Genomic DNA, 20,352 nt, shown 5'->3' on the forward strand with positions numbered 1-20,352 from the left:
CGACTTACTTTTTGGCCAAGGGATATGTTATTGTTGCCTTCTGCAAGTGACTGACACTACTGCATGGGATGAAATGCACTACCAACATGTACATAACATGAAATGAAATATCTAACATTGGCAGGTCTATAGTTGTAAATGAAGAGACTATCTCTCCATTCTAGGGCCCTTTTCGTAATCTCCAGTTTTGACCCCGCCTGAGATTCCTCTCATAATTTCCACCATGCACGAAAATCTTTGAACTTAACCTTGAGTAACCTGCCTCTTCCAAAGGGTGCATGGGCTCGAGGGCATGCTCTTGGTCACTTGGTCTTCTCAGCCAGGCAAAGGGCTGGACGGTCGCAGGTGAAATGTTTTGCCGGTAAACCCCTCCCATCACCTTTTGTGATTTGTTTTTCCCTCTGTGTGACATATGAGCATTTTTTTGAAAATTGTCCCCAGCGCTTACTTGGTCGTTACTATGGGCCACACCGCTGGTCGCCGGCACGGGGGTGATGGACGGCGAAATAGTCGGAGAAAAGTTTCATTCCCTTCTAATGGAGCCCCATTCGATGGCCCCACCTCAACAACAAATAATATACCGAACCGGCCATCGAGGGGTAATGTTTGAAGTTATTTGCTTTTGGTTTTCTTTGTCTCGGGATCTACGGGGTGCATCGTACATGGTGCAAGCTTGGGCTCCCGCAGCAGCGGATTTGAAATCGAGCTCCAGGGCTGGTTCGGTTTAGTGGCAAGAAACAAATAGCACCCGTGTAGATCAATTTCCATCTACTTTGTTCCGAGCTCCCATAGTGCAGCCCACGCCGCTGTTTCGTTGGAAGAGGGCCGCAGAATGGAGCTTTCCAATATCGCCGACCCTGATAGATGGGCGCTAGTATGTCCCATTTCAGTGGGAACGGTGCATCTATTCAATAATGCAACCGACCTTTCATCTTATCTCCGAAGCAGGGGCCGAATTGGCTAACTGCTCTTTATAAGAGGCGGGTGTCCCTGTCGTCGTTGAGGTGTCAAGCTCCATTAATCGCCCTGATCAACTCATCCGGCAGTTTGTTGGAGATCCACAGGGGCACTCACTTCATCGAACAACATCCCTAGACTTCCATTGAGAATGGATCTCTTCCCCCGTGGAAACGATGCCCTGAAGGTCAACCCCGTCATGGGGGTTGATGAGGCTCTGGCAGTGCATGGCTCCGACTGGCTCTGGGCAGTTACAGCTGTTTTCTGCTTGGCTCTCGTAAGGCTCCCTTTGGACCCGACCTGTTGTATTTCCAGCTGATGCTAATCGCATTCGGTAGATTGGCTGTCTTGTCATGTCTTTCGCCGCGAAGGAAAGCGAGCGAGTCTTCCACTACCTGTTCACCTTCGTCCTTATGGTCGGCGCAATCACCTACTTTGCTCAAGCTTCAGATCTGGGCTGGAGTGCGGTGCCACAAGTTGACAATCTTGGGAATGGAATCATCCGGCAAGTGTTTTGGGTCAAATATGTCCACTGGCTGGTTGCATTCCCATCACTCGCCCTTGGGTTAGGCCTCATCTCGGGCGTCTCCTGGACCACCATCATTTGCAACATCGCCCTCTCCCTGTACTGGGTTGTCAGTTACCTCGCCGGCGCATATGTGACCACTTCCTACAAATGGGGATTCTTTGCCTTTGGCACTTTCGCCTGGCTCATTCTCGCCATGAGCACTATCAACGAGAGCCGCGAGGCTGCGCAGCTCCTTGGCGTGGACAAGGACTACATCATTCTGTCGGGCTGGACCAATTTCCTGTGGATCATTTATCCGATTGCCTGGGGCTTGACTGATGGTGGTAACAAGATCGGTGTGACGGGGACTTCGATCTTCTTCGGAGTGCTGGACGTCCTCATGGTCCCGGTGCTCAGCTTCGCCGTCTTGATCCTTGCTCGCCGGTGGGATTACCGCAAGTTGAGTATTGCGTTCAGTGACAGTCGTCCGAGCCGAGAGACTGAGGCTGCCTCCGCACTTAAGGGAGATGCCTCTCGGCCAGCCGAATAGATGGGTGGTGTATTATCGGGCTCCCCACCTGTGTTGGAGCAGAGCATCAGGTTGAATAAATTCGTGTTGTGCGTTTGGGCTTGCGACCGAGGCGGATGAGTGGTCGTCAATGTTTGGAGATAATGTGTTGGTGGATGGATAGGCTAAGTAGGTAATCAATTAATGGGATCAGGGCACTCGATCTACCAGTCATTTTATCGCGGTTGTCCATAGCCAGGCTTTGTGTTCATCCAATTGCAGCGGTTTAGGTGATCACTGATATGTAGGTAGCCAGCAGTGGAGATTGCATTTTAGCATGAATTTGAACTTACCCAAGGTATGTAATTAAACACACGCATAGCGCGGCAGAGCCTAGTAGAAGAATTCATCTCTATGAGGCATGTTTGAAGCCACTCATTTTTTTTCCAGGGGTACCCGATCCATTGACAAGATTTATCTCTGAGCTGGTAACCTGACACGAGGTATCAATCTTGATCTGCTCTAGTGGAACAGAACTACCGGCACTTGGAACTTTTTGAGGCAGAAATATGTTGCTATAATATTTCTTCGAAGGGAGCCGAACGCTGATGCAAAAAGGTTCTTGAGGAGGGACGGTATGGAGGGCATACACGCGCAAATGATTGCAACGTCGCACTCCACACCGCTCCAGTAGATCCCTGGCGTATTATCATCTATAGTAAAGCTGTGAGATATGATCAAGTTTGACCTGAAAGTGAAGGACTCACATGTGATATTGGAGGACTTTGAGAATATGACGAGAGATCGTAATCGCAGGAAGCTTATGACAGTAATACTTGAATCCAGTTAGTATGAAACAGCGCGGGCTGAATAGACCGCAGACTTACAGAAAGCCGGTGCCGAACATCAGGATCATCTGGATCTTTCGTTTGATGTTAACGGACACATGAATAAGCGGCCAAATCGGAAGGCTAATGATCGAGATATCCATCGCAATTTGCATTGCTGCCTTGTACCACGAAAAGCTTTTGATGTCAATGCAGTTGCCTGTGTATTCACCGGTCCCCCCAGACCAAAAGTACAACACTGGGTTGCACTGGAAAATTGTCACGAATGTATTGGATATTCCGAAGCACGCCGACAGACCCATCAAACAGTATGTGATCCGATGGAACTCGTCAGATGGGAAGATTCGAAGGTAGAATGTAAGGAAGGATAACTGCGTCAGGGCCTTGGCGGCCATATAGCAGATCTCGGCAACGTAGAGCAACTACACGAGAAATTGATTAGCAAAGAACAACATCATCGAGCGTCACTTTTACCTCCAACTGTTTCGTGATATGATCAAAAGGTATCGTCCAGATATTCCTACCTAGTCCGAGCCGTTGCACTATATTAAGTCAGAATCAAGCAATGTGGGGACGGCAGTCTGATCCTCACTTGGGAACATCACGCAATTCAAAGGTGCGGCACAAACCAAAGCCGCAGGAATGAGGCCATCATCGTACCCGAATTGTCGGTTGAAGCAGCAAAACCATTATTAGAGCTAGCATTCCTAGGACTCCAGCTAAGACGGGACAAGTCCTAGCCTGACTGGCCTCTGGCACCTGGCAGGTGGACATTGTGATGTTTGTTGCCGCCGATAACTATGAGAACACAGAGCATAGCTGGAGTAAGTTCTTTCGGTACTCACAGAGTCCTGACTTCACACCACATTGTAAGCTGATGCACCCCGTCGCCTGTGTAATGAAAGAAGCATCCAGGCAAATACATGTCAAGTTGGATGCGACGCATGACGTTTGGTTCAAGGCAGTAGAGAAACATTTGAGCTGACAAGAGAGGGAGAGAAGTCAGTTTCAATGGATGTTTTTCGTTAGAGAACCAAGTGTACATACCGCACAAGATGAGAGACTCCCAAAAGGTCCATTCGCCAATGTCCCCGTTGACATCGCGGTCACCAAAGTGAAATTCTAACTTCTAAGGCCAAGGAAAGAACTCGAGTTGCATTTTATTAGAGTTTTCTGAGTTTTTTTGTAGTCCTCATTGGAAGAGGATTGAATGGCTTGGTGTCCATTAAAGACAGGTAAGGTATTGTTCGCACCTCGACATGCAAAACGTGATCCGAACTGTTTTATTGGGTTGATTCTCTCGGTGGCACTTTTGGCTTTTGGGATCCGCCATTCGCAACCCGTGGCGCTCAAAGGCCCTGTCCACTAATTTGGGGCTACTGCCCGAGCTCAATGGCATTATGTATACTTATTAGATGGTGTGCACAAAGAGAGCCAAGCAAGCCAAGCATGAAAACGGGCCATATCGCCGTAAGCACGCCATGGCGCCTTTTCCGCTAGGGTGATTGGGAACGAAAAGTCGAAACCCAAATTGGGGCGCCGTGATTTCACTTAGACAACATTGGTTAGAGGGCGGGCACGCGTACGGCTCAGTCCAAGGAGATCTGAAGCGTGGACATATCAATTCAAACCCTAAGCTGGGTCGTTGGCTGCGTGGCATTTCTCACTCCAGTGGTACATACTGGAAGTCATAAAGCGGGCCGAAGCGAAATGAACATGCAACTACTCCATACTAGAATTAGTGTAGTGCCACTAGCTTTGGGGCCATAGCTTCGGGGCCAAAGGAATCCGTAGCAATAACAGCCCCTAGTAGTAGTCTCAATCTCGGGTTACCTTTAGTAGAATAGTCGATCTACAGATGATTACGTGTCAATTCGTTCGCGCCTGTTAGAAGGATCCTGGTGCTACCGTGCTAGGCAGGACCTGATACATATGGCGCACCTGGAAAGGAGAAAACGGCTGTACCCGAGGGTGGGATTCCGTCCCGCTCCGGACTTCCGAATGAGGGGGGACATCAGGGAATACATTTGTGATTGATCAACTTCCAACAGTCAGATACTTCAAAAGCTGTCATCCTAATCCACAAAGCGCCCACTGTAGTATAAATGACTCCATTGAGCCCCGGGTACTACCAAACACGATGGATATGCCGATCGGATAGTTTCTAGCGATCAACCTCCAAAATCTCAAAACACAATGCAATACTGTATATTGGAATGACCCTTCCCTACACAGCCTTGATCAATTCGGCCGTCAACGATCAACACCAAAGTAACTATCAAGGTGTGGGGACGCGTTGCGGCGGTGGCGCACGGGGAATGTGGATGTGGAGATCCAGGTGCCATCCATGCTGTGTCCAACGAGGGAAAACCTCCTGGACGGAAGCTCCAACCAATGACCAATGATAATAGATGGATTATATAAAAAGAGTTTCTTCGGCCTGGGCCTTGGTACCTGACATTCATTTTCTCCTTGTCCGACAGCTTGTCCGGCCCACCCTGTCGCCTCACGTGTAGTCGTCATGTCTTCGTGCTCATGAACGCGGTCTTGGGGGCTGTTTTGATCTACGTAGTCAAGGCTTTATTGACCCGCAGAAAATATGCTGGATCCTTGCCACCAGGACCCGTAGGGAAACCGATTGTGGGTAATATTTCGGATCTGCCGCCTCCGGGCGCCCAGGATTGGATGCATTGGTTAAAGCACAAAGAGCTCTATGGTAAGCTTCAAGGGAGATCCAGCCCTGGCATTTGGGATATCCTGAATAGCGTTGAGCATTAACGCATGAAAATTGAACAGGGCCAATCAGCTCAGTCACTGTCTTGGGACAAACTATTGTAATCATCAATGATAATCAAATCGCGGCGGAACTCTTAAACAAACGAACTGCATTGCACTCCTCACGTCCTAATCTGGTCTTCGCATCCCAAATGTCAGACTTTGAGCTCTAAAAAGATTGATTGGGACTGACATGGGTTTTATTAGGGTCGGTTGGGAGCACATTTTGGCGATGCAAACCTACTCTGACCGGTTTCGTGTTTACCGTAAAGCGATGCAACCTTATCTCGGTTCAGAGACAGCTATAGCGCAGTATAACTCATTACAAGAGATTGAGGTCCATCGCTTCCTATTACGTGTTCTATTACGTTTTCTTCAAGACCCGTCAAAGCTTTCCCAGCATGTTCAGACGTAAGTTATTCTGTGCGGGTCAAATATTGGTATAAGGAAGAATAGTATGATAGAGACTAACATCACCTTCTGTTTAGGGAAGCCGGGGCTGTTATTTTGAAGATTGCATATGGCTATAGCATTGAGCAGCATACGCGAGACCCACTGGTCGATATGGCGAACCTTGCCCTAGAGCGCTTTTCCTTAGCTGGGACGCCAGTTGTGTGGCTAGTGGATATGGTTCCAATTCGTGAGTTCTACCTACATTCTACCTACGACGAAGACCTGGACATCGATTCTCATTTTTACCGTCAAGTATGTTCCAGCCTGGTTCCCTGGGGCTGCCTTTAAACGCACTGCACAGGAATGGAAGAAGCAGCTCGAAAATGTCGTGGATAAGCCATACGCCTTTGTTCAACGACGTATGAATAGTGGGAAGTTCCAGCCGTCTTACCTTTCGAATCTATTCAAGGCGTCAGGATATCCACTAGTTGGGTCCGAGGAAGAGATTATAGCAAAGTGGACCGCGGGGTCTCTTTATACTGGCGGTGCTGATACAGTATGTTTTGATTCCACGGAGAGTTGGACTAAATAACTAACAATTATTAGACCGTTTCCTCCATTGAAACCTTCTTCTTGGCTATGACCCTCTTCCCTGGAGTGCAACGCAAGGCTCAGGAGGAGATTGATCAAGTATTGGGAGGCCGATTACCTACAGTAGCCGACCGAGGCAAGCTTCCATATGCCGATGCTATTGTGAAAGAAGCACTTCGATGGCATCCAGTGGCACCTATGGGAATCCCACATGTGTCTGTGGAGGATGACCTGTTAAATGGCTTCTATATCCCGAAAGGATCGTTAATCATGCCTAATATTTGGGCATTGACACATGATTCCGAAGTTTATCATGACCCTATGGTATTCAAACCGGAGCGGTTCCTGGGAATCGACGGACGAGAGCCCGAGATGGATCCACATGCGGTTGTTTTTGGATTTGGGCGTCGTGTTTGCCCCGGTCAGTTTCTCGCTGATGTCACACAGTTTATCTCAGCATTGCTCGGTCTCTTGCAGTGTCTAATGTTGATAAAGCGTGTGAGGATGGTAAAGAAGTCGAAGTCAAGCCGGAATTTCAGGCAGGTGTTATTAGCCATCCAGTTCCCTGGAAGTTCAATGTCACAACGCGAAGCCCAGCCCATGAAGCTTTGATCTTAACAGTGGAGAAGGAACATCCTTGGGAGGAAAGCGATGCCCCCGATTTAGAGAATGTTTCAGACCATTCGCTTCAAGGTTAATGGACCGAATAATCGTTGGGTTATTGGAGATCCATGGCTTCAGCTTGATATCCACATCGTGGGCGACAAACATGAGAAGGCCCAGACGATTGACACCTGGCATGGAGTTCCCATTGAGTAGAACGGAATCGATAACGAAAATTAGTCTATAATCAGAAATTTTGTGCTAAGCCCGAGCCCCCAATTTTAACCCTCCATTTTGTAGCTCGATTTCTTGCATAAGTTGCACAGCCTTCTGGGCGTCAGCTCTTCGTCATCCGGGTCAGGATGGGAAAACCGTTTCCACTCGCTTCCGTCGTCTCTCATTTGTGGCAATGTTCCACGTCTGTCGTAAATAGGCGTTGCGGGCGAAAGAAGTTATACTTGGGTTTTAGGATGGTTTGCACCAGTGGCTACAGACCAGCTTGCAGTGAGCCCTTGTCTCGGGGGGGGGTTTTAGAAGGAATTTTTGCCTGGTTTTGCCGGCTCGTTTGACATTCGTAAGATTGGTGGAGAACCGGAGAAAGGAGGAGATACTGTACGAAGCATATCCGAGAAGATTAGTCACCTTGGGCCCACATTCCACACATCGGGATCTACTCGAGGCAAAACAGAGGGTCTCTCTGGCTACAACTGGCTATCCTGAGTATCATTTCGAATCCCAGCCGAGTATCAAGATATCGACACCACACTTCGGCCTTTGAGACTAAGGTTATCTCGAGAAGGATCTATTTTGAAGCTTGTTGTCACTTCCGCCGAGACCCTCTCGTATCTGGTAGGCTGGCTGTCGTTTGCGTCTTTTCTTCTGCTCTTTCCCCCGTTCTTCAATATACTAGTACCGTCACATCGCATCCGTATTGCGAGTCTCATTTTCTTACAAACCGAATATTTTATCGCATCGGAGGTAGATTAAAAGACAATGAGCTCCTCTGGGGCCCTCTCGGAAATGAAACTGTATGCCCGGCGTTTTCATTCGTGCATCTTAGCTCGTGAACGAACTCTATTATGTCAATTTTGGCATGTATATTGATATACTGACAAGCTATGTATCATGACTACAAGGCTCTCATAGTAGCTAACTAGTTAGAATCATTGATGTTTATTCATGGTTACATTGGACATTTACCGAACAAGTAAAGATCGGCAATCTCGGGGCCGACTCATCGATGGATCTAATTATTACTGTATTGCTTTCCCGACTCCTGTTGAGCTCCGCGAACAAATCTTTCGTTTCGCCCGGTTCGTCAACTCCTACAGCTAGGTCTTTAATAAATGAAGATCTTTCAGAGAACTCATGATCGTCATTGACGCAAGAATGGGATCGACATAGGTATTGTGTTTCACACTAAGCCATTTCCCCATTTGGGAAACTGGACCCTGGACCCTGAAACTCGGATGTTTTATCCGCTCACTGGCTGCGCATTAAGACTACTTAAGAACTGATGCCTGCGATTGAACATCGGTGTCCTACCGTAGCACCTCTGGGTCCCTTTGCAGATCAGCTTAGCTGGAAGTGGCTTATGTTCTTCGTTTCACTCCACGAGGAGTTACCGTATCTAGAACCTTCACCGCGAGGAGTGAACCTTAGGTTTCTTCAACTACAAATTTGACTTTTCTTTTAGTATATCCCACACTTAGCCCCAAACCAATATCCACTGCCCATAGACAGAATTCTAATGCGAGGTTGGAGAATATAAATGCGCGTCGACATGCCCGTGTTGCGGGAAACGTTGGCCCAACTATTTGTCCACGAGATAAACGATCATTTTCAGGACTCCCGCAATGCAGTTTCTGTATATCGCATGTATTCTATCGGCTGGTCTCACTTCGGCCTACGATCTGCCTGATAACCTCAAGCAGATTTATAACAACCACAAGGTGAGACAAAGACTTGGCATTCCAATAGCCTATCCACCACTCTAACAAAACTAGACTGGAAAATGCAACAAGCAGCTTGCAGGGGGATTCACTGATGGCATCGATGGCATCAAAACCTTCGCATACTGCGGCGACATTAATGGTGCCATCTATCTCCACAGTTCTGGCCATGGCGGCCAATACGACAACATGGATGTAGACTGCGATGGTCTAAATGACAAGGGTGGTGATTGTGGTAGCGATGAGACTGGACAAGGCGAGACTGCATTTAAGGATCAGTTGAGCCAGTATGGTATCCAAGATTTGGATGCAAATGTCCACCCCTACGTCGTTTTTGGAAACACCAACTTTGACCCTCAGCAATACGGCATGGAGCCATTGAGTGTTATGGCTGTTGTTTGCAATAACCAGGTGGTAAGTCTACTCGCTGATGTGAACTCTCTGCCCTTCTCGGGGATGAAATGCTCACATAGTATAGCTGTACGGTATTTGGGGTGACACAAATGGATTCGACTCGACCGGGGAAGCCTCTATTTCGCTTGCACAAATGTGCTATCCCAACGATGGTATCAATGGTAACAACGGACATGGACCGGATGATGTCCTATACCTAGGCTTCATCGGTAAGGATGCTGTTCCAGGTAGCAGTGCAAACTGGCAGGCTGGAGATCGCAACACTTTTGAGGACAGCATCAAGGCTTTGGGCGACAAGCTTGTGGCCGGATTGAAAAGCTAGTTCTGGCAGAAGTGGCACTCCATGACCCTCTTTATGGAAGGTTGTTGATAGAAATTGTTGGAGTGTACCGGCTCTCGGTCAAACGTTATCCCCGCCACCGGCTGGCCAACTTTCAACATATCTTACAATGGAATTTTGACATCCGTGGTGCTTCTCAACCGGGTAGACAGAAATATTTTCCGATGATATGTAATTTCCGAGGATTTTTTTACCCCGTGTTTAAGTCAAGCTCCTATATCGGCTTAATACCAAATAAGAATCAGGATAGTTTGTTGGCGCCGTCCTTCTACCGGGCTTTGCCATGGCTTATAATACACAGTTAAGGAGCACCTTGTAGGCAAATCTCTCTATAATATGGACAATAAACACAGGTATAAAACATTCAATAGCGATAATCAAACCAATCCAACTCCGAAACCAAAATGTAGCACAGTACCCGATGTTCAGCCTCCGAGTACTGTAAAGCTCATCAAGCCGACCCAGCCGATGACAAAGACAACAGTCAAAATTCCAGCACCAGCTTTATCTCCCGTCGTAATGGTACTTTGTTTAGTTGTTGATGAAGACGTATCATTCTCACCCTGTGTAGGGTTGCTCGTACTATCTCCACCCGTTGTTGCCGTGACCGGGCCACTGGTGTCGAATTGAATCATGTTTGCGACAAAGAGGTTAGTGGCACTGATTTGCTCTTCCATGCCGATCCATCCGTCGTATTTCGATTGATACCACCGTACTCCACATGTGTTGTTATTGTGTCCCGTGCAGGATAAGGCAGCAGCCTTGGCCGAGGTTTGGAGGTATGGCAGAATTGTGTTGTATGTCGATGGAACCAAGAGAGCTGTAAATGATAGCCACGAAGAAACGAGACCCTTGAAAAGAATCTCATTGTCGTTACAGCTTTCTGAAGGCTCGCAGACGACTTCCTCGAAAATACCGCCATTGCTGGTTGGGAAGAAGTGATCAAAGGTTTTGTTCATGAGTCCATTGACGGCAGAGAGCCATTCGGAACTCCCGTTTGTCTAATGTTTCATCCGTCAGTAAGGGGACTCTATCGAGATAGATAGATTCAGGCATCATGTCTTACATAATTATACATATAGGCGGCGCCCATCATATATGTGCCATAGTTGTATGACCATTGGGTGTTTCCTTGAGTTGCGCAATCATCATCCATATTTGTGGAGTCGGCAACGTTCCAAGTCGAGTTGCTGAGTAGTGGGGAAGACAATGACCAGTTCCAGATCTTCTCGGCCCATTTCGCATATGTCGCATCATTCGTGTACCGAGCAAGTCGAGCCGAAAGCTGGAAAAGACCACCATTGGAGATCGCATTTTTCATGGTATAACCCGATTCATAGGGCCAAATCTGCCAACGCATTCCACCATCGCATGCAGTCGTATCCCATCGTTTGATCTGAGTGTTGTATACACCTTGGGCCAGCGAGAGCCACGAAAATCCATCCGAAACGTCTGCGAACTGTAGCTCGGCTGCCGTCATGGCAGCAAGCCCCCAGAACATCTGGTCATCGTTTCCCTATTCGCCGGTTAGAGTTAACACAGTTCTGCATAAGCGGATCCGGGAGATAGCTAGGACAAGTGTTTACCAGGTAACTGCTATAGTTGCTAGGCATATAGTCACCATCGTCACCAGACTGCCATTGTAATCCAACCCGTAGCTCCTCATTGTAAGTTGTGTCGCCTGTGAAATGCCAATACTGGAGTAGGGCCAAGAACAGAGCTGCACCCTCCCACCATTTGCTTGCGAATGCTCCAGGAATATGGCCGGTCTCGTTTCCGTGATAATAGGTCATCATAGCGTATGTGGTCGTGCTGGCGGCATCTTTGATGGATTCTATTTCAGATATTATCAGCAATCAACGCCTCAATCGTTCAACCCCATCAATTCGTAGTATCATTCTTTTCTGCAATGGTCATACGACACAGATTGACGTACGTTCATCATTGATACTCAAATCAATAGCACCAGTCGGATTAGACAAGAGAAGCGTGAGCGCCAGGCGCTTCAGCCCACGCCCAAAACCAGGCAAATACATCTTGGCTTTTGATAATGTATGTACCTTTGAAAAGAGGTCGAGCGGGTCTTCTTTCTAGAAGCGGAGATAGCTCATAGAAAGATTAGCTGGATTCGATCCAGATGCACACTCAATGATCGATTCCAAAGACCATTATTGACTGGCAACACTTGGAGAAAAGGGACTCCTAGATATTCGACAGAAATAATCAGAGTACTCCATTGTACCTCATAGAAAATTAAATATAGCGCCAGGAGCATGCGTAATCCTCGGCGCTAGCGTCGTCAACACTCATTGTGGCATTGTGGGGTGCGGCCACGCGCCCAGAAGGACTCCGTCAGTAAAGAAAGAAATCGGCCCGTGATAACCGGCAAGCGGAGCCCGCCAAGCTAATCCAAGCTTCGCTGTTTTACGATGATCAGGAAATCTGAGCATGGAGAGGGCACCGGGAGTTGGCATCGACAATAATTCCGAGATTTCTTGGCGATCGTCTGCACGGAATAATATAACGCTGGGCTTGACTCTTTACGAAAAGCAGGTCCTGAAAACCCACACACTGTTATTCCCCTTCCACAGAAGCCGAATGCCGCGCAATCGCCTCCACTCTCGGTCCGGCCAATGATTTGCCTTGTTTCCGATCTTGATTAAACAGCAACCTTGTATATATGCAAGTCAATGCCCTCGTCCAGCCATTTGCCATTTTTCACGCGATTTAAATTAGTGTCAAAAACAAAAGATGTAGGATGTCATCGAATGATATTAGCAGGAGGAAATACTTGATGTACTATGAGAAAAGCCATCAAACTTAACCTGCGAGTTGACGTATCCTTCCCACATCCATTCATGAGGCCGATGATACATCTGTGTTCACGTCGTTTCCCCACGATCGAAATCCCTCGATATGGCCACTTATAAGTAATTGGCTGTCAGGAGAAAACGCAAGCACCGTGCTCGTGTCCACAGTGGGTATGACTTCCAGCTCTTTCCCATCAGCAACATTGCAAAGTATTATTTGGGAAGCCTTGTTCTTTCTGTTATAGACGGTCAGTGCGATGATTTGCCCGTCTGGTGAAAGAGCCATGGAAAGAATTTTGTCGTAGACACCGAAGTGTAGCTGTCGGATCAATTTCCCAGAGGCCGTGACACGAAACTCAAATCTGGGAAAATCAGAAACACGGTACACAAAGTACGACCCGTCTGACGAAAAAATAACCCTGCTTGTACTGAGCTTGTCTGGAAATGTGAATTTGTGACTATAGTTCGACGTGAACCTCTGGGTTTGAATACCAGTCGAATGCATGATCACACAGGCAATCCAAATAAGAATCATGAAAGCCAAATATTTTGTAGACCACTTCAATTTGCGGCCCTAGGCGTAGCTCCAATCCTCTGAACACCATTGGGGCGAATAGCCTCAACTTTTGTGCTGCAACGTGCAAGCTCTTTAGATGGTGGCGTTTTCCTAGAATCCGCAAGCTCTTGGATTCCTTTCTCCACCGCAGTAATCGTTTGGAGTCTGGACAAAGTACCCTCAAATCACTGCGGGGCAGTTGCTTCAAATGAACTGCCTCGTTCTCAGGGCCTAACTTGCTGCCTTCATTATTGGAACCGGCAACGGGGCTTATGGAGGTGAATCATCAGTCAGGGTATCGCTTGTGGAGATTGATGCCGAGATAGGAGAGTGGGGGCATATCCGCTCTGAAGTGGATGCATTCGAAATGGCAATTTCCGCTTCGCGCTTATCAGAATATTTTCGTGAAAGGCTTCTTCTGAGACAAACAAAAGGCCGCGTCAGTAAGCAGTGGTCTGTGCATTGACTTTTCGTTCCAAAAGGGTGTTAGGATGCCTTGGTGCCTTGATAATGACGGAGCAAAGCTGTTCAGGACCGTCAGTGTATTTACATAGCCAACCGTATCCACTAGTCCAAATACCATCGTTTTCCACCCTTTCCGGCAGATAACTTAACGCCTCGGGCCTATATCTTCATCCTTGGATCGGGGCGTAAGATACGTAGATCATGAATGAGCAGCTACACAAAGAAGGTGTCTTGTAAGCAGTGTTCACATCTAGGGTTTTCCAAAATAGCTTATCACAGAGGTCGGCGTATATGCAGTACACTGGTGCTCGAATAATGGTACACATAAATGATGGATTCAATCCTGTACCAGCAAGCTTTCCCCAGATTATGACTGAACTTCTCTACTTCCCTTCTCAAGGTCAGGTCTGGCTTGTGGGTCCTCACTTGCGTTCTCCCTCTGCTGTTCTCGAGCCGCCTGCTCCTGCCTCCACGAATGCCCACGCAGAAAAATAAGCCACAGCATAGGACTGAACAGGCCCCAGAGAGCAGCCACGATAGTTCCAGTCCAGCCAATGCCAATGGCATCGATCAGGGGGCCCACAAACGCAGTGGTACCAGCACCCATGAAGCACCGACAAAGATTACTAGCAGCCACAGCCGTGGCAGCGCTCTGATGATTCACATCCACCACCAGCGTGTTCAGTGTATTGAACGAACCACTTGTGGTGAGACCCATGAAGTACAGCATCACAATGGGACCAGCGAGCGACGTGTGGTATTGCATCACCCAGGCATAGGCGAGGACACTGAGTGACCCCACATAGATCATGGGTAGTGCAATAGCCAGCCGAGCTCGTTCAATGTTGAAATTTTCGATGTCTTGTTGTCGATTTTTGTGGATGGCCATACCCTGAAGGTGTGCTTCCCTTCGAAAGTTCCAATCTAGCAGGGTTCCAACAGTCCAGCGAGAGCTGATACTGCCAAGTCCAATTGGAAGATAACACAGTCCGATTTGGATGGAGTTGAACCCAAAGCGGCTGCTCAGTTGGGTCGAAAGCGTACTCAGAACAGCCACGTAGCCCGAGAACAGCAGCCCCCCATACAGCAAAATCAATCCAGCTTCCTTCTGGGCGAGAATAAGTAATGAGGAGATCGGATTCGGTCGCCGCTTGGGTTTCTGGATGGTTGTCGGGTCTGGGGACCTCTCATCTCGCCGAGATCGCAATTTAGGTGCCAAAATGACCCAAAGAGGGCGGTTCCCCGGAGGTGGAATCACGGAACCATTGCCAACTACAGCGCGGCACGTCTCAGGCAAAACGAGAAGAATGACGATGAAACAGACTCCCGAGAGAATCACGAGAAACCAGAAGATGGACCGCCATCCCAGAAAATGATCCAGAAGTCCACCAATAATTGGCCCGAGAGCAGGACCCAGAGAAATCCCCATACTAGCATACCCGATGTATTTTCCTCGCTCTGCGCGTGTGGTCAGGTCAGCTACTACAGCACTGCCCAGGGCAATCGTCCCACTACTACCGGCTGATTGGAGACAACGCAAGGCCATCAATGCCGGGTAGCTGTTCTGAAGCGCAAGGCCAATGTTGGCACCGAGGTAAACAATGAAGGCGGCAATGTAAGCAGGTCGCCTGCCATGGCCATCGGACAAGCTTCCGACAAAGGATGGCGCCAAGCCCTGGAAGATCTATCAAGGATTGTGGATTAGCATATTCGCCGGCTCGTGGTCGCAGAAGCGGGATGAAATGGGTAGCCTTACTAGGTAGGTCGTGATAGTGAGGTTGATCAAGGAGACAGAAACGTCCATATCCCGAGCAAGAGAGTTCAGTGCCGGAAGATACACGCTGCTCGACAGCGGAGAAATCAGTGCGGCGAAGGACCCAACGACGATCACGAACGCTTTCTCGCTATGAGGGAGGACGCTGTACGGAGCCTCGCCGACAACGTCACCCTCCTTTTGCTCTGACGGGTCATTTTCATTCGGCTTGATTGGGAGAGAGTATGGTGCTTGCTCATAATTTGATACCGTTTCACAAGCAGGATGGTTCTCGGGCGAAGAGCGATGGATCTCAACCACGCCTTGAATGGCTTGTTTTGTCGCGTCCATGAGTCAAATGAGGTTGAGAACCGTCCATCAAATCAAGGCAAATATCATCGAATATGTACCAAATGCCATGGCCATTGATGAGCCGGTTCTCCTCTCAAGTCTTGATGTGTTTTCATTTTGATCCCGTTGGCGGCCCGTTACCGGGATTGCTTTGAGTGAATTGGGTGAATCATCGCGCACTATTTGTCGAACAAGTGGGTCTTCATGCTTCGACCAGCGGCGAAGATTCAAAAATTGCCTAAAGTGGTCAAGTCGCACCTAGACGGCCTAAGAAATTCCCCGATCACGTGAGGTATCACTGGTGCCTCAGGTGTTCATGCCTTGACGGAACAGAAGCAGCAGTGGATCCCGGAGTAACTTAGGGATAGTTAAACCCGCATGTATTAGTCATTATTATGCCCACATAAATTGCCAGATTGGGGCTTTATAGCAATTCAGACTTGTGGATATCCAATTGGTGCGCACCATGTTTTACTAAGCAGCATTTCCGACTTGCCTGCAGGTGAAGTTGCCAACAACATCATTGGTGCGTTCTTTCTACGTTGAAGATTAATTTATCAAATCAGATCAAGAAAGCAAAGAGCTAGAATAAAAATTCCAATGCATCTTGAGATTTGGATCACCTACAGAGAGCGAGTGGTTTACAACAGAAGAAATATATTGCGGCGAGAATGTCCGCGCAGGAGGTTTATGTGCGCTTTGTTGAATCAGATATTGATATACTCCGTACACAAGGAGGCACTGCTACTTGTCTAACATGGGGCTTTCAAGAGAGGTGCTTCTCAAAAAAGTCGGCCAGCTGGTTGTACCTGGAATAGAAATGATGAATCAGTATCCAATTTTCAGTAACCATCACGTCAATCCAAAACTCACCCACGAGCGTATTCAGCCCGGCTTTCCTCCTGCTCAAGATCCGCTCGAGCACCCATCCATCCATGCCACATTTTGCTGTATGTTTCAACATATCCTTCCTTCTCGCCCTTGGCAAAGAAGTCAGCGTAGCCCGCGATAACGTCAGCGGGCTCATCTTTAGAGGCCAGCATGATATGAGGAATGTACAGCGCTTGCGCATCCGCCGGGTCGGCCCTTCTGTGGAGGAACATTAGCTTCTGGTCAGTAGGGTTCATTAGAGTCTGAACAAAGGCCTTACCCGGGATGCACTTGGCCCGACGCAGCGAACGGGGTGTTGGGGCCAGACGCCAGAACGGTGACCTTATTGACAGTAGTCAGTCTCTAAATGTGGCATCATCTTGCTTGAAGGTCAGACTTGCCTTTCCACCCCAGCATAGGCCAAACCCACCCCACTTCCGGACAGACAAGAATCGGGTGCGATATTCCTCAACGGCCTCGATCACCACACCAACGTTGCGCGGGATATTGGCTTTGTGGGCCATAAATTCCGCAATGATCTGTTTCTTCTCCTCGGTGTTGGCGGGAACATATTCATGCTTCAGCGGCTCTCCATCAAAAAAGTCCGGGATGAGCACCACTGCATTCAGCCTCGCTGCGAGCAGATCCGCACCTTGGATGGTCTGGCTGGCCATTCCAAAGACATCGTAGATGTCTACGAGTCCAATCTTTGCATCTGCTTTGCCGGTGACGTCTGGAAGATATTTGGTTAGACTCGTCAGGCAGTTTCACGAGGGAGGGGGGATAGTCATCTTACAGGTGTTGAGGCCGGCGATTTTCTCAAACTGGCCTTGGGGGGTGTATCCATTTGCCGTCACGGGCGGAATACTACGGCACGCTTCACAAGACATGAAGATTGGTTAATAGTTGGTTTTCGATTCTGGTGAGTCTTGGAGGGCAGGTTTGGAAGTTTGGGTAAACAATCGCATATTTATTCTCGTGGTGACACCCCGGGACCGGCCTGGGAAGGAAGCCCAGCCTGACAAGTACAAAACCCGAAACCCGAACCGGGAGTCGGGCTCTCGAAAAAGCAAGTCACCGAAGATGTCCACATCGAGGTATTTGCTCTTTCTTGTACTTATTCATCATTCAATACATTGTAGAGGCTTATCATCTCGTGCTTGTTTAAGTCAGAAACTAAATCCAGCCTCGTCGCATGTGAGAAGCGGATCTAGCCTACACCACGTGTCTGATATCAGGCGCCATCTGCACAATCGACCCCCTACAGCAGGCCGCTGCCCAGTTCTCTCGGCAACCTTCACTGAAATTTCACTTACAGAGGCTGGTTACTGAATTCGCTTGAGGTTACTACAAAATACCACTCAAGACTCAAAAGGGAACAGTGCCAAAGATTGTGCTTCAAATTGAAGCAATATTCACATTCATAATAATTTAATACACCCTCAACAGAAAATAAAGACATCAAGTCCTTCCTATGAGTCGAAAACATCATAAAAACCGTCCCATCACAGAGATGGAGAGATCACGGGCGCCAGCGGAAAGCAGGGTTGCGCCAATCCATATCCTGAATCTGCTTCTGCGAAAGACCCGCCAATACAGCATTGACATCAACCTTGCTACGTCTCCGGTTGTCCCACAAAATCCACATCCACAAGCTCGCGCCAAGCACAAGAGTCATGGAGGAAGTTGCCAGATTCAGGCCATTGCCAATGTGGTAGTTGGGCGCATCAGAGGGCAGGAAAGACCAGGTGGAGATCAATCCACCGATGTTGCCGAACATGACAACAGTTCCGATCGCCGAGGAGCGAGCCGTGTCAGAGACCACGTTCGCAGAAGCGTGGGCGGTGCAGAGGGCACCAAAGGCGAAGGCTCCACTAGCAATGATGAAGGTAGCTCCGTACCGGACCATGGGGTTCTCACTGGCCAAGAACATGATGTACCCAGTCATCATCAGGGGCGGGCTGATAACGAAGAAGATCAAGCGCTGATCAAATCGCCAGCTGAGGAAGGGGAACAGAACAGTGAAGAACGCGCCCACGACATAGGGAGGAACAGTGTGGAGCTGCTGAGACACCACGGTCGCGTGCGGGTAGATAGTCTGGACAATGGTCGGGGCAAAGAATCCCAATCCCTGGACGGTGATGTTGTTCAGCAGGAAGACAAACGCGGTGACCAGAGTGATGGGGCTGAAGATGCCTCGCAGAGTCTTGGTCAGGTCCATCTTGTCGAGAACCTCGGTAGTTCCGATACGCTCCGACTTGACACGGGCAATGGCCAGATCCTTCTCTTCCTGTGAGAGCCAGCGGGCAGTTTCCGGACGATCGGTCATCGTGAAGAATGCGAGAACAGCCACTCCGATGGTGATGATGCCTTCGATGGCAAAGAGCATGCGCCAGCTGCGGAGACCGCCGAAGTGATCCAGGGTGAGGATACCGGAAGCGAGAAGGCCACCAAAAGCTCCGGCGAGAGGGGCCATGACAATGTACAGGGAGAGACGGAAAGCCAGCTAGATCTTGTTAGCGACAAGATATTCAATACTCACACAGGCGAAGACAGAGACTCACCTCACTGCGGCGGTACCATCGAGACAGATAGTAGGCGATACCGGGCAACAGACCAGCCTCGAACATGCCGAGCAAGAAACGGACACCAGAGGCACCGTGGATGTCATGGACGAAAGCTGTCGCAACCGAACAGATACCGAATCCTAGCGTAACAGCAGGAAGGAACCATCCTGGTCCAATCCACTTACATGCGAGCTATATGATAGATGCGTTGTCAGTCGAGTTCTTCCTGGGATCCAACTGCCCAGATGACCAGAGTATGCCTTACATTGCTGGGAATTTCGAAAATGATATATGCGACGAAGAAAATAGACAGTACTGCATTGTAATCGTAACCCTTCAATCCGAGATCCTTGGTGAAACCGGCCAGCTTGGCATTGCCTGCACAGATTGTCTTTCGTTAGCTTGGGGTCTGGTTGAACTTGTCCATGAGTCTGACTTACCGATATTCGCCCGATCAATGAAACAGAAAAGATACATCAAAGCCACCGTAGGAACAATATACAGATCAATCTTCAATCGCAGCCGGGATTCGGCGGCTTTGTCAAACTCGACAATGGGATGTCCATATTGATCGGTCGCCAGATGGCCACGCTCTGCGGCATCGCGAGCTACTTCGGTCATGAGGTCTTCCTTATGATCAGAGATAGCCTTTTCATCCCTGGCAGCCTCAGGGTCGGCCACAGGAATCGCCATGGTCGGAGCCATGAAGGAAGAAAAAGAATTCAGTAGGGATCTAGGGGCTAGGAGGTTTCACGGGCGCAGAGGAGGGGGTGGAAATGTGAGAATCCGTTGCCAAGCAGTCGCTTATAACGATCACCGGGTGCATCCTGTCCTCATTTATAGCTTTATGTCCTCCCCGGTCTGCTGTAGGTCCCTCATTTTTTATCTCCCGCTCGGAAGTCCCGAACTAGATCGAATCTGGGGTTGCGGGGAATGTCTAGACTATGGGGAAGGCAAATCTGAGCAATAAGGTATGCATTGACCGCGGTACGAGTTTTCCCCAGTCTCAGCTAGAAGGCTATCCTCTGATCTGGATTTGCCGGCGCCAAGAATCATCGACGCCTCTTCGTTCGGAAAAGGACCCAAAGGGC

General features: G+C 48.7%; 9 protein-coding genes across 9 annotated transcripts; 4 read left to right on the top strand and 5 right to left on the bottom strand.

Moving 5' to 3' along the window:
• Positions 1–1,108: 1,108 nt before the first annotated feature.
• N7473_008617 (opsin family protein) lies at positions 1,109–2,015 on the top strand (the record flags this gene model as incomplete). Its single annotated transcript, XM_057154557.1, has 2 exons — positions 1,109–1,234; positions 1,296–2,015. 2 exons carry the CDS (start codon positions 1,109–1,111, stop codon positions 2,013–2,015), a joined length of 846 nt encoding a protein of 281 aa, XP_057005687.1.
• A 416-nt stretch (positions 2,016–2,431) lies between these two features.
• On the bottom strand, positions 2,432–3,479 carry N7473_008618 (uncharacterized protein). The gene is made up of 5 exons (XM_057154558.1): positions 3,414–3,479; positions 3,296–3,363; positions 2,861–3,243; positions 2,741–2,808; positions 2,432–2,686 (listed from the first exon to the last, which is right to left on the bottom strand). The coding sequence occupies exons 1-5, from the start codon at positions 3,421–3,423 to the stop codon at positions 2,496–2,498; spliced, it is 720 nt and encodes a 239-aa protein (XP_057005688.1). The 5' UTR covers positions 3,424–3,479; the 3' UTR covers positions 2,432–2,495.
• Positions 3,480–5,356: 1,877 nt separating this feature from the next.
• N7473_008619 (uncharacterized protein) lies at positions 5,357–5,769 on the top strand (the record flags this gene model as incomplete). The annotated part of the gene is made up of 2 exons (XM_057154559.1): positions 5,357–5,537; positions 5,618–5,769. The coding sequence occupies 2 exons, from the start codon at positions 5,357–5,359 to the stop codon at positions 5,767–5,769; spliced, it is 333 nt and encodes a 110-aa protein (XP_057005689.1).
• A 20-nt stretch (positions 5,770–5,789) lies between these two features.
• On the top strand, positions 5,790–7,278 carry N7473_008620 (cytochrome P450; the record flags this gene model as incomplete). Its single annotated transcript, XM_057154560.1, has 5 exons — positions 5,790–6,007; positions 6,085–6,226; positions 6,303–6,545; positions 6,596–7,001; positions 7,028–7,278. 5 exons carry the CDS (start codon positions 5,790–5,792, stop codon positions 7,276–7,278), a joined length of 1,260 nt encoding a protein of 419 aa, XP_057005690.1.
• A 1,761-nt stretch (positions 7,279–9,039) lies between these two features.
• On the top strand, positions 9,040–9,871 carry N7473_008621 (glycoside hydrolase family 75 protein; the record flags this gene model as incomplete). The annotated part of the gene is made up of 3 exons (XM_057154561.1): positions 9,040–9,135; positions 9,190–9,549; positions 9,614–9,871. The coding sequence occupies 3 exons, from the start codon at positions 9,040–9,042 to the stop codon at positions 9,869–9,871; spliced, it is 714 nt and encodes a 237-aa protein (XP_057005691.1).
• A 443-nt stretch (positions 9,872–10,314) lies between these two features.
• On the bottom strand, positions 10,315–11,925 carry N7473_008622 (glycoside hydrolase family 76 protein; the record flags this gene model as incomplete). Its single annotated transcript, XM_057154562.1, has 4 exons — positions 10,315–10,890; positions 10,956–11,405; positions 11,476–11,723; positions 11,826–11,925. 4 exons carry the CDS (start codon positions 11,923–11,925, stop codon positions 10,315–10,317), a joined length of 1,374 nt encoding a protein of 457 aa, XP_057005692.1.
• A 2,162-nt stretch (positions 11,926–14,087) lies between these two features.
• Positions 14,088–15,824, bottom strand: N7473_008623 (MFS transporter; the record flags this gene model as incomplete). The annotated part of the gene is made up of 2 exons (XM_057154563.1): positions 14,088–15,404; positions 15,477–15,824. 2 exons carry the CDS (start codon positions 15,822–15,824, stop codon positions 14,088–14,090), a joined length of 1,665 nt encoding a protein of 554 aa, XP_057005693.1.
• A 766-nt stretch (positions 15,825–16,590) lies between these two features.
• N7473_008624 (uncharacterized protein) lies at positions 16,591–17,584 on the bottom strand (the record flags this gene model as incomplete). Its single annotated transcript, XM_057154564.1, has 5 exons — positions 16,591–16,633; positions 16,698–16,913; positions 16,975–17,036; positions 17,096–17,427; positions 17,491–17,584. The coding sequence occupies 5 exons, from the start codon at positions 17,582–17,584 to the stop codon at positions 16,591–16,593; spliced, it is 747 nt and encodes a 248-aa protein (XP_057005694.1).
• Positions 17,585–18,216: 632 nt separating this feature from the next.
• On the bottom strand, positions 18,217–19,954 carry N7473_008625 (putative MFS transporter; the record flags this gene model as incomplete). Its single annotated transcript, XM_057154565.1, has 4 exons — positions 18,217–19,200; positions 19,259–19,453; positions 19,527–19,639; positions 19,702–19,954. 4 exons carry the CDS (start codon positions 19,952–19,954, stop codon positions 18,217–18,219), a joined length of 1,545 nt encoding a protein of 514 aa, XP_057005695.1.
• Positions 19,955–20,352: the final 398 nt, after the last annotated feature.

This window comes from Penicillium subrubescens (genome assembly GCF_028828155.1).
Source record: "Penicillium subrubescens strain IBT 31985 chromosome Unknown utg000006l_segment0_segment0, whole genome shotgun sequence".
Classification (NCBI taxonomy): Eukaryota; Fungi; Ascomycota; class Eurotiomycetes; order Eurotiales; family Aspergillaceae; genus Penicillium; species Penicillium subrubescens.

Coding starts and splice junctions, on each gene's coding strand:
- N7473_008618 (XM_057154558.1), bottom strand. Junction 3,244..3,295: donor ATATCACGAAACAGTTGGAG/GTAAAAGTGACG, acceptor TTTCTCGTGTAG/TTGCTCTACGTTGCCGAGAT. Junction 2,687..2,740: donor AAAGTCCTCCAATATCACAT/GTGAGTCCTTCA, acceptor GCTTTACTATAG/ATGATAATACGCCAGGGATC.